The sequence below is a fragment of the Octodon degus genome, unplaced genomic scaffold (assembly GCF_000260255.1).
Source record: "Octodon degus isolate 3935 unplaced genomic scaffold, OctDeg1.0 scaffold00098, whole genome shotgun sequence".
Lineage (NCBI taxonomy): Eukaryota > Metazoa > Chordata > Mammalia > Rodentia > Octodontidae > Octodon > Octodon degus.
In genome coordinates, this window is record NW_004524674.1 from 9,525,628 (window position 1) to 9,538,214 (window position 12,587).

The 12,587-nt window shown below is 50.6% G+C and overlaps 1 protein-coding gene across 5 annotated transcripts in view; it reads right to left on the minus strand.

The window, feature by feature from the left end:
* Rgs3 (regulator of G protein signaling 3) overlaps positions 1 to 12,587 on the minus strand; it is a 126,925-nt gene that overhangs the window by 45,611 nt on the left and 68,727 nt on the right. For 3 of the 5 annotated variants that reach the window (XM_004638478.2, XM_023723370.1, XM_023723371.1), the window contains one exon: positions 12,316 to 12,438. In XM_004638478.2, the coding sequence (XP_004638535.1) occupies positions 12,316 to 12,438 (123 nt within the window). Of the gene's footprint in view, positions 1 to 1,756; positions 8,035 to 12,315; positions 12,439 to 12,587 lie in introns of those variants that run through there. The other 2 variants (XM_004638480.2, XM_004638481.2) reach the window with 1 other exon arrangement.

The window sequence follows — 12,587 nt, forward strand, 5'->3', positions numbered from 1 at the left end:
CCAGGCGACTCTCAGGAAGCCCAAACACATCCGGTCCCAGGAGTTCCCAGGCACTATGCACCCAGAGACAATGACAAAAGTCTACGAGAGGCGTGAGGCCGCCCTCTGAAACAGCAGGAGAATGGCCACCCTGTGGGACCAGCTCCAGCTCAGCAACTGCTGGCCTGTCCTTTCCTCCTCCGTGTCTCCTAGTCGGTGTGAGGAGGCGGGTGAGGCCTTCAAGACCTTACCAGATCTGGACTCTGTAAATCTGTGGGACTTCTTCACATAGAACCTGGCAGGAAGAGGAAGGGGGGAGGCATCCCCACCCTGCTCCCCCAGGAGCCCCCTCCTCTTCCCCTCAGCTCTGTCCCACTGCTATTTTTAGAACAGACTACAGGGAGCCTCTCCCCAAGCCCCACTGCACTCCAAGCTGCAGGTAACACACAGCAGTCCATTCATTCCACTCCAACAAGAGCACGCCAGGAATTTCTAGACAAGATAGCTGGCTAGACAGCTCCCCACACTGCTCACTGGACTGGTTTCTATTTCTATTACAGCCCAAAGTGGAGGCTTACGCTGTAGCAGAGTCAGTGGCTGAGTGAGAAGAGGAGAACCTTCTAAGGCCATCCTGTGTCCCTTCCACGCCCCAAAGCTGGCAGAATCTTTGGTCCCCTGCTCTGTGCCCTTGGCTAAGATTTTGCAGCTCTCTGGTCTTCATGTCTTTGTGGGGAGCTTTTCAGTTCTCATTCAAAGATTCCATGGTTCTACCAAATTTCTAGTTACTCCACATAAATACCATGCTATCTCTGCTCTTAGATATGTGATGGGTTTTATTCTCTAAGTCTTCTGAGAGTTGACTACAGGGCTCGGAACACATTCCCCACTACAATTGTGTTACAGACAGTTACTTCCTAGGTGAGTCCGATAAACCATCAATGTTCTTCCACCAAGGAGAAAGGCTAGAAAACTACATTCCAATAATAGAATTAAGCAGAAATGGAAAACCACTAATGCCTAAAAGATACCTTTTTAGAAAATTTATCTACAGTAATGTTGTCTGAATAGTAGGAGAGATAGGTGTCAAAGGCAGTGAAAAATTCAATGGCAACTTCTGGTGGAGGGTCTGAAGGAGACTTCTGACCACACTAGAAATGAAAAATTAGCACATGTTCTACTTGAAAATTAGCTTGTAAATAAAATTAACTTGTAAAAATAAACTAGTAGTTGGGAAGTTCAGAGAGCATATGCAAAGTTCAAACAAGAATCCCATACGTACCCAACCACCTGAGCAAAAAACAGGGAGGAGGGACAGAGAAGGTTCTAGGTTGCTCAGTTCCTTGCACTGGCCTCCCCCAGAAGAGCCAAAAGAGGCACCTTGGGTGAGGAGGAAGCAGGGGTGTGTTTATAATTTGGGCTGTCTGTGACGTCTATCCCTCCTGGCATGAGCTCTCTACACTTACCTACATATTACAAGCATATGAAGAATATTAGCCAGATACAATACTTACATATACCCACATATACACACTCCTGCTTCAATGTGAAGACAAAAATATGTTTTCTCCCTCCCTTTAGCCTGTTAAAGCTTTATCTTGCAGCTTTAAGACCTGTCCATTCTCCCCTCTGAAATCCTACACAGAACTGTTTCAAAAGACTGAGCCCTTGTCTAGAGACAGAGACTCTGATTTAAAAAAGAAGAAAGAAAAAAAGAAAGAAAGAAAGAAAGAAAGAAAGAAAGAAAGAAAGAAAGAAAGAAAAGAAAGAAAGAAAGAAAGAAATAAACCAATTCTTGCACTAGATCAGGGCATCCACTTTTCTCTATTCTGGTCCTTATTATTTTATCCTAATAGTTTGAGACCTGGTGATTCCTAGAGACCACCTGGCACTCAGCTCCTTCATTTTTCTTGGTAAGGAAGCGATGGCCAGACATGTGGAGTTATTTGTCGGAGGTCACACAGTCCCAGCTGTCTTTTGACTGCTCTTGCTTGAGAATCCTGTTCTGACTTTTTTGAGGCAAAATGCTCAGTGTGGGGAAGGCCCAAAACCCAGAGAAAAGAATCACAGTGATAGTTCTTAGGAGGCATCCTTTTCTCAGGGGAGGTCCCCTCTCAGCTTAAGCATATGACACTCCCCATGACCCTGATACGAACTTGGCCACATTGCTTTACGGGCCAGTGGAGATGCAGGCCTGTGGCGGCAGATGCAAACAAAAACTCTCCGCCAAGAGAGTCAGCTGACCTGCGTTCTACTCCCTCCTCTGATGTTGACTTGGCCAGGTCAGTTCTCTTTTTAGATCCTGCTTCCTCATCTATGTTCTAAACGTAGGAGGATTGCACTGCACAGGCCGGCTCAATTCTCCAATATCTACTGAGCACCTACTATGCACTAGGCAACAACAGGATGAAAAACAAGTCAAACGTGCTCTCTGCCTGCTCCAGGGCATCTCGAAATTTTGTAGCAGTGGGTGAGGTATGCTCAAAAAGTCCAGTGAATGCTCACATTTTTTAAAAAAATTATTTCAGTAGAAGACACTTTGCCATCACTCCCATCACTCTGAACACACTTAGCCCCCCGTTCTTGTTTTAGTCTGAAGCCATTCTGGAAGTCTTCTTTCAGGAGTATCTTTAGTTGCACTGCTGTGGCTGCCTCAGTGCTCTTCTGAATTGGATCGAAATGTTTACCTTTCATAGTTGGATTGACTTCAGGGAAAACCAGAGGTCACATAGTACCAGATCCGCTGAGGGAGGTGCATGAGAACATACTGTAGTGTTTTTAGAGACCTGTCTCTCTGTTGGGTGGCACCTGGCAGTAGCACTCACTCTACTTTTTATCAGACCTCATGAAGACACGCACAGACTTCCAAAACAGCTTTTGAAAGTGACAAGAATAATAGGCTAAGGGCGTTGGAAGCAAAGGGGAGCGTTTAGAGGGAGATTAACAGCAATGAGTCTTTTACTGTAATACATTTTAACTTACATGTTCAGTGATACTTTGATCACACTTTAAATGATGCACAAATAAGGCTTTTGACATCAAGCACACATATAGTTTAGGGACAGGAGTTTTTGGTCTAGAACCCTGGTAACTCACAAGAGATCTGCTGTTTCCACACCTTCCCTCTCTGAAGCCTGTCCTCCTTTCCTGGGGCCTCCTCCTCCTCCCTACCCAAACTTGGACTTTCTAGCTTGTTATCTTTCCTTCTAGACGCAAGTTTTAGCTTTGGCAGATAACCCAGCATATGCTAGGACTTTTCTTTGAGACCCCTGTTCACTGTATGTTTTCATCACCCCTTGTATAGCTGCCCAATACACCATGCTAAGGATAAGTAAAGACTTCTGGGAAAGCACAAGGGGAGGAGGCCATGGCTTCCAAGGTATGCCTAAGGACGGTGTTGAGCCTCCAAGTTTGAAGACAGCAGAAATGTTTGAGCAGCACCAGGTGGAAGGAGCAGTCTCCATGCAAATGGACACAGGGACTTTGGAGAAGGTGAAATTGTCCTGTGTGGCCACAAGCCCAGTGGAGATCACACCTCCTTTCTATGGAAGATCGCACCTCCTTAGATGCGCTTCAGGTGGTAGTGTGACTGCCCAGCCTCTCCAGTCCCTCCCAGCAGTCGAAGAGAAGAGTCAGAACCACATTGTCCTGGGCTGCGATCCTCATCAGCCATCAGCTTTGTGACCTTGGGCAAATTTCTTCACTTCTCTAAGACTCAACATCTTCCTTGGCAAAGTGGGTTCAATGGGAGTAAATGTGTAACAGGGCAATGAACCCTGTAGTGAGCATAAGAAGACACAATGTATACCAAAAGCTTTGCTCCAGGCCTGGCTCATGGTAGGAGTGCTCATTCAGTTACCTAGTGCCATCACTCTGCCCTAAACCAAAGACCTGGGAGCAGTTGGGAGGATGGCCAACAGCTCTCTCCAGAGAAAGGCATGGGGAGAAAGAAGAACAAGACAGGAGTGGGTAGAGCTGTCCTCCATTCTTTTTGAGGAAAAAGAAGAGCAAGACAACGAAGAAGGAGGTCTGTCTACAGCCAGACCAGCAGCGAGAGAGAAGGCAAGCAGGCAGGCAAGCTGAGCTGCCTGGAAAACAGTTGCACCGATTGGAGAAAGGAGATCACTCCTTTGCAGGGAGTGCTGAAATGAAATCCATTTGATTCTTGGGTAGTGAGAGTTGAAATCTTAAGTCAGCCAATTAACCAAATCTGGGCACAAAACCCTGCAGAAGGAGCCAGCAGTGGCAGAGTCAGCTGGGCTCAGGTCAGAGCCTCCATCGGCACTGATACCAAGACAGACAGGACTGAGCCTGAAGCTATCCCTTTCTGCCTCTAATAACATTTCTGCATCATCTGTTCTTCTTGAATGCCAGACTCCAAAGGGGAGGAGCATAACCTGACCGGTCCAGCACTGCCCGAGAGCCCATCGTAGGAGCTCAGTCTTGCCTTTCATATCAGACTTCTTTTCACCTCTCACAGAGAGCAACTGATCCTTCCAGCTGGTGCCACTCCACAGGGAATTGAATACTAAAAGAACTAGAAGTTCTTCTCCACCAAGTAGAGAAAACCAATCTCATTTCACTTGTCCAGAAAGTATTTCCTCTATAGCTAGGAAGGCCACCACTTCCGGTACTCATTGGTACCTGTTAGTACCTGCCTCCTGCCTCTTCTGGATGAAATGAATGACTTCCCTTATTTCTACTTCTAAAAGCAAAGCTTTACAAATAGAAAGAGCAATGACTTAGGCTGAAAGATCTGTGCTTAAGGAATAACTTAGCCACTTACAAGCTATATGACCTAAAATAAGTCATTTACTTCTCAGAGCCTGGTCACCTTTGTCCTAAGTGAGGCTACCAGAAGGCTTAGGGGAAATGACACCTGCAGACCCTGGCTGCCATCTCCAAAATATACGCTGTGGGGTTCTCACTGCAGGGAAGGCTCCGATGTTGCAAAACTGCTAGCCCTCCCCTTTACAGAACCTGCTTGATGCTTTGGTAGCACGTGTGATCAATTAGGGCTTTGGTGGCAGAATTCAGGAGGAAAAAAATAAAATAAAGAATAAGAAAAAAAAAATACACCAATCAGTGTCATTATTTCCAAAAAGTCTGTGTTGTCCCCACTGCCAAAGGGCCAAAAGACCCAGGAATAACAGCGCAGAGAAGAGACGAGTGTTTCAAGAGACCCAGAGCCTGAGATATAAGAACGCATGAAAACAGGATCAGAGGGTGTGTGGGAAACTAAAAGGGCCACTTTGTATTCAAGTTGCACAGATGGCCTTTTTGACAATACATAGTTGTTCTCCCATCCTCCCAGCTCCCAGGCCCTGAGACACCAAACCAAGACAATTGGCCCATCAGGAAAGAGGCCATTGTGTGCTTCTTAGAGTGATTTATGTGGTGGGGCGGGGCCTGATCATGTTTCCCGTGATTATGACTCTCAGATGCAATTGCGATAGCCTGTTCATCATCTTGAACAGCTGGGATGGCCCAGGATGCTGCAGAGCAGTGGCCACCAGGTCATATCTCATCTTCACAAGTCAGTGGAGCCAAATTAAAAGTTGCATTGATTCACAAGGCAGAGCAGCAGCGGCAGTGCGGCTCGCCACAGTTGCTGGGCAGACCAGCCCCAGGCCCGGCGGGAGCGCATGTCCACCTCTCCACCGACTGGCAGATCTGGGACCTTGATCACAAGGCATGGTTCACTGAGCAGACTGTCAGGACAAACTGGGAGGAGAGTGCCATCCCCGGGGCTGGCTGCTGCATTCCAGTTTTCCTTCTCTCTGGGGTCACAGTGTCTGTGCTCTAAACCTGTCTGCTGGACAGAAGCAGGTCACCAGGCCCAGGACAGACAAGCTTGCCGCCTTGCCAGACATGGAATGCTCCTGCATCTCGCATTCCCCTTAATGTCATTTTGTAAGAGAACCAAATGAAATCAAAGTGCAGCTTGCTGTCTCTGCAGACCCAGCTGCTCAGCTGCTCAGATTCACCCTGTGGGCCAAGCCCTGGTGGCTAGAGATGCTGTGAATCACTTGTCCTTATCCAGGCAGCATCTGTCTCCCTGCTGGACAGGGGCATTAGCCTGATCACCAGCGGAGCCATCCCATTCCCTACCAGACAGCTGTACCAATGTGCCTGATTTTTCCTACATGGAAGATACGAAACATATTCTTTTCCAGGGCACTGTTTCAGGTGTTCAGCTGGCCACAGCAGCTGAGAAAACTCACAGGGCACAAAAACCCTTTCTAGAGACACTGAGGTCTTATAGAACACAGAGCTAGTCCATGGCCAGGGGCATCTCTGGCCTGAGCCATCTTTCCAGCCTCTCTAAGCTCTTTCCCTATGCAAACAACCCCATCATGTAGGCCCCTCTTGCACATAAACTATGTCTCTCAGCTTTGTAGCTGTGGGCTTCCCTCTGCCTAGGTCTTACTAGTCAGAAAAGGTATAAGAACTTCCTGACCCTGAGTTTTAGCCAGGGTTGCAGCAGGCAGCAAGTGGGCAAGGCTCTCAGGCCCAGGCCCTGGTAGGTCATCCTGTCACCTCGAAACAGGAGGCTCTCCACAAGAGTTGCTGAGCCATACCCAGTCCTGCTCCCTGACTCTTAGGAGCCCCACAGAAAAACCAAGTCCATTGTCAGAGCACTGAGTTCCAGCTCCCCATTGGACAGCCCAACACAGTAAGAGGCATTACAGACAGCTCATGCAAGGCCCAGGGACTAGGCGGGGTATTTGGCGCTCCACATCCAGGGATACAACATTGGTCCCTAGCTCAGGCCTGCCCAGAAGCAGGTCCATGAGAAAGGTCCCAAATCTCACTACAGTCACCAGGTAGAGCATGAGGGCAGGTGGAGGAGCAAGGGAGAGAGTCGTCTTTTCTCATCCCAGAGTCTGACCCAACAGCCCAACCATCCTCTAGAACAAGGCACCGTCACCCTGTAGGTGATGGGCTGAGGGACTCATAGTGGTCCCCTGCCTGCTTGATGCCCCACTGTCTGCTCTTGTATCTTGTAGAACTGTTCCTGAGCACATGGCACTCTCTCAAAGGCCATTCATGGCTCCCCACTTCATCTATGATGAAATTAATAAAGCACTCACTGCCTGAGTCCTACACACCTGGCCTTCCTTCCTTCCTCCTTCCTCCCTGGGTGGTGGTCACATGGGCCTCTGCTGGCTCCTGCAGCGTGCCAAGCTCCCTTCCATCCCAGGAGCTCATGCATGCTGTTCCATCTACCTGCCAGCTCTCTCCCAAGTCCTCGGTTGGCTTGTTCCCTACAGGTCTCAGCTGTGTCCTTCCCTAGCTGCACCCCTACATGGAGCAACCTAGATGCAATGTCCTCGAAAGGCATTTGCTCTGTTCCTGCAAACCTCTCCCAGGGTGTGGTCACGTGTGTGCTGGTGTTGATTTATTTAATGCTCATTCCCTACTAGGACTGGAATCTTGATGAGAGCAGAAGCCATGCCCATCTGGTTCTCCAAAGTATCCCCAAGACCCTCGCACAAAGCCTGCCACCAAGAGGACGCCCTCAGAATCCACTGAATGAACAAATGAATGTGTCCAGATGAAGAATGAGTGAATGGGTGGAGATGTCTTCGGGCAACACAGGTCACGACATCGTTCTCCATCAAGGTGACCTCTCCCAATGTCCTGCTGCCCCCAAGGTGAGTGCCCAGATGCCTTTTAGATTCTTTCTCCTTGAAGGGAACAAGCTTCTGAATCTTCTGCATCAGGAACTTCCTGTTGCCAGTCTGCCCATGCCCACACGGCTTCTCACACCACCACTTCTCCTGTTGCCGGTCCACACACACTCTCAGGACCACTCCCTGAAGATGACCCTAAGCCCACCATCTTGGTCCTCCGTTTTGGCTCCAGTTGAAGTGAGGTTACTGTGTGGTAGGGGATGCCCCAGAAAGGGTTAAGTTGCCAGAAGCAGAGTCCCGCCCTTGGGCTTATTCAGCCAATCAGAGTCTGTCCTGATGAGGTAAAGCTTCTATCCTGGGTAGCATTGGTGGAGTTGGCCGGCCCCATCTCCTGCTGGAGAGAGCCGTAAGGGTGGAGTTTCTGTGGAACCAGACAGAACTGGAATTAGCTTGCTGTCTACTCAGGCAGAGGCTGCCTGACTCCAAGACCTGCCTGCTCCTTTTTAAGGCACTCGGTACCTGGTATCCCTGAGGCCTATCTCTAGCTGTCAGAGGAGATGGCAAAGTGCCACACACCTCAGCATCACATCTAGAGGAAGTCTCACAGCCAGGGCAGACCCAGGAGGCCTCGGTTTCCCTGCATGGGCCCTAGAATCCAGCAGGTAGCTGTCAGGAAGTGGCATGGAGCAGTCATCACACGTGCCCAGAGCACCAGCATCAACTTCCATAAACAGGGACACCAGATGACTCTTCCTCTACAGACATCACTTACAATGCAGTGACAGAATGAGAGCGGCAGCTGGCTCCCAGAGGTCTTCTCGGGCACCACTCTGCCCAGCACATTACAAGCACAATCCTCACAAGAGCCCTCTTGATCCATCCACTTCACTGATGAAGCGCTTAAGTCTCAGACAGGCCAGGTGGCTCTCCTGAGGACATACCACCATTGTGTCATTTAGAACCAACTGTTGTCGTACTTGTCTCGACCACCACCCTGTGATCTCCCGAGCACAGTGTAACAGATTCCTCTACACATTCCTACCACTCACCTGAGGAGACCTGAGCCCACCCAGAGGATGGGGTCTGCCCTGCTGCACTGCACCCATTCCCACCCCTGAGGGCTAGGGGCTCAGAAGGCTTCCTGAGCCCAGCCTGTGTAGATGGGTTACATGGCAGGAGGCTCACTGTGTGGATCACGAATGACACCCAGGACTCCACACCAGGCCTTACACGGGCAGGCATGGCCTTTAACGCTTGGATCATCACCCTGATGCCTTTATCATCTCACCCCATTAGTAGAATTCGGTAAGGACAGGGACCAAGTGTCATTCATCCATATGACCCCAAAAGACCTAAACCAGTTTGAGGCACATAGAATGCACTTTCTGTGTATATTTGATCAGATAACCAAAATAATTATCACCTGCCTCTCTCTCCCAGTTTGGAACCTCATTGGCCACAGAGGGACCAACTCTGAGTTGATCTCAATGAGAAGCTTCCCAGAAGTGCTGGGAGCGTAGTACAGGGAGCAAGGGTAGGAGTTATCTAGGCTGAAAATGCAAAGTGGATGCCCTCCAGGGACAGGCAGCCAGCCATTTATTTCTAAAGAAAAGCCACCCCTACCTATAGTGCTCATGAAGAATGAACTGTAGAAAAGCAACAGAGCCTGCAGCAAGGCCTGCCGAGTGGCTACACTTGCTTCATATGTCTCTGTGGCCACACCACCAAACCACAAGCCATTGGCGGACACAACGCAGAAAGCCTATGCCTGCCCTAACCCCTACCTCATCCCAAAGGCAGCACATGTCACTAAAGTTAAGTTATGCAGAACTCACCAGGGTATGCTTCCCTGATGGAGACCAGATGGCCCCAGGCTCTCAGCTTTCATAATCCCTTAGCTTGAAAAGTCAGAAACAGCTACTTGACCCGCGTGCTAATGGGACCAGCTGAAGCTATGGCAGGAAGTGGTTGCCAAAGATCACATAACAGATGGTGCACCAGGGCCCCCCTCTGGTGTTCTTTGAGCCCATCTTTCTCTATTCCCTCCATCCTTCCCAACAACCATCTTTGTCATTCTGGGAAGAAGGCATTCATATAGTTTGTAAATTGGGGAAGAGTTTTCCCATTTTCAAGATGGCATAGAATCCCCGATCTCCAGGATTAGCGACGCTGTTGTAAGGAATATAGGCTGGAGCCGGGACAGGGAAGTGAGGAGTTTGTGTTTAACAAAATTATCCTTTCCTTGGAAGTTTTTTGAGTAGGGCAGATGCTTAGGCAACAGGCTCCCTGTCCTAAACAAGGTGGAGCATTCCCCAAGGGACACAGGAAGGAAAGAGGGGCTCAGGGCTCAGCCAGTGCTTAAGGCATTTATCAAGCAGGACCTCTATACCTAAAAAGCAGAAGCTCTCCAAGTTCTGTGTGGTCTTCTTCTTGGCCTTTGGAGGACAGAGAAGGTGTCTGGTCTCCCTGAGACTGAACCTCAGTGGATGAATAAGAACCATGGTCACCCTGAAGCTGAGCAAAGGCAGGTGAAAGGGGGCCTGCCCCTTCGCTCAGTTCTTTAAGTGGCTGCTTCAACAAAGCAGTCAGGCTCAGGTTGCTGTGGTTCGATCCCCACAACACAAGACAGCCAGTCATGCCTTGAAGGCATTCGGAGCAAAAAAAAAAAGGCAGGTGAAAGGGTGGGCAGGCTGGACGGCCACCTGGACCTCCTTATTGAAGTCACTCAGTACTGTTGGACTCATACAGCTGGAGGGTAACATCTACTGAAACTTCTCTCAAGAAGCATTCCATGAGCAACTGGGAAGAATAAACTGCTAACACTCTATGTGACCATGGAGGCAGTGGGAAGGAGAAAGACTGAGCAGTAAGATACTCAGTTCCATAACTGCCATATAAAAAGGGTGAGCCAAGGGCAGGCAAGTCTGGGCCCCCAGGTCTCAGGCCCGGGAGGTCGTTCTGAGGCTCTTGTAGCAGTTAGGTCCCACTTTGCTTTCCCTGCCCAGCACACAATCTCTCCACTAACCTCAAATTTAAAGAGTTTGTGTGACAAGATGTCCCAACTGTTGCCTGCCTGGGATGCCCACGTAACTTGGTGTGGCCCTGAAACCAGGCACCCAACCCTAGAGCCTTTTGAGGGCCAGCCAGGCACATCCAAAGCCCTGCAGCAGGGCCCAGAGCCTACATCAGACCTGCCTGCCCCTGGGCAAGCACAGCCTGATGCCCCTCAGATGAAGAGTCTCCGAGGCAGTGCAGCACTGTGGCCAACACCTCCAGAGCCAGCAAACTCTGAAGCACAGGCACAAAGAACTCTCTCCAGAACAGAACTAACCCAGAAGGAAAGAAAGTGGGTGAGGAGGTAGGAGCCGGCACTTGTCCAGATATTTGCTGTCTAGGAGCTGCCCCAGTGAAGGGAGGGTGGCCTGGACTCTTGACAGTGGCCAACTCCAGATCAACGGGGCAAGGCAGCCTGTGGCCATGGTGACAGGCATCTGTGCAGAAGAGAAGCCCGACAGTGGAGCCAGCCAGTGCCCCTGGCTGGTGGCGAGGGGTCAGGCGCTGTGTGGTGAGCTATACGTACATCTTCTCCTTTACTTCTTACAACTTTTGCGGGGGAGGAACTCATGGCCCCCAGTTAGAAAAAGCAGAACAGTAGAGTGACTTTCCTAAGGTCATACTGCCAGTCAGCAGCAAAGTTTGACCTAGGGGTCCCACTGTCTTCCTCTAGCCTTGCCTCTGACCAGTGCAAAACAGGGTAACCTTCAAAGTCGGGGATGCCGCAATCCTCAGTGTTGCCCCTTTCTCAACTTGCTGGGGAGCTGCAGGAGAGACTGGCAGCCACTTGTTCCCGCCTCCCACTCACTGCCCCCTCCAAAGCCCAGGGCATGTGGCACAGTGAACCTGATACACTGAGAAGCAGTGAGGACAGCGAGGTCTCAGGCTGCAACTCCCTCTCCTTCCTGCCTTCCCCTAGATCTAGCAGAGCAACCACCTCGGCAATTTCTGCAACAGCTACCCCAAGCCCACCAACAGTCCATGCTTTCAGCAGCAAAGGGCGCCGGAACTCTCCCAGATGGGAGTGTGCAAGGGCTACATGGCAGTCATCAGTGTCAAGGATCCACTCCCACCCAGTACCCTCCCCAGGCACTGAGCAGTGCCCAGCCCACATCAGCCTCTCCCCCCGTAGCCTCTGATCTTCCCTGACACTCCAGCTGGACAGTCCCAGCACCCAGCAGTCCAAATTTGGCCCCACTTGGTTCTGACCTACATTGAACTATGACAGATTCTGCTACAAACATCCCCTCAATTACGTGTGCCTCGGACTGGTGTTAAACACCAGTGTGCAGGCCCTGGGCACGGCCTCCCTAATGACAGGAGGGGGCCGCTTGCCAGGCAGCAGCTGGGAGGCCAGCCCGCATCAAACCTGGCCACAGGCAAACCAAAGAGCAGAGCCGAGAAGTGGCCATGGTCAATTTGGCTCTGTCGCTCTACCCAAGCAATCTCAAACCCACTCAACAAACCCAAGGAAAAAGCCCAGGGGGAGAACCTTGGGGCACAGGCCCCTTGCCAAGAGTTCTCTGAACAGTTCCATGGGCTGAGCTTCAGCTGACTCCTAGCTCTGTGGGGAGGCTCAGAGGTCAGGATGCAAGGCACAAGCAAGGTGGCAAGGGCGACAGCCCACAGCCACTGGCGAGGCCCTTACCTTCCTCTCGGGAGGTGAGGCCCCCAGCTGCTGCTGCTTCGCGATGTTCTCCGCCAGGCACCAGCACACTCTCTTCTTCTGCTCCTGCGAGTGTGCCTCCAAAGTGAATAAGCACTCTGCCTTCTGACGTCAGGGAAAACAGAGAAAGGATGGTCAGGGCGATTTCCCGGCTGGCTCAGATCAAGGGGCTCCAGGGCCCAAGCCTGTCCCCAGGCTCCAGAGGGTGAGGCTGCAGCGAGGAAGGGTGCATCCGTCCTCTCAAAGCCACAAAT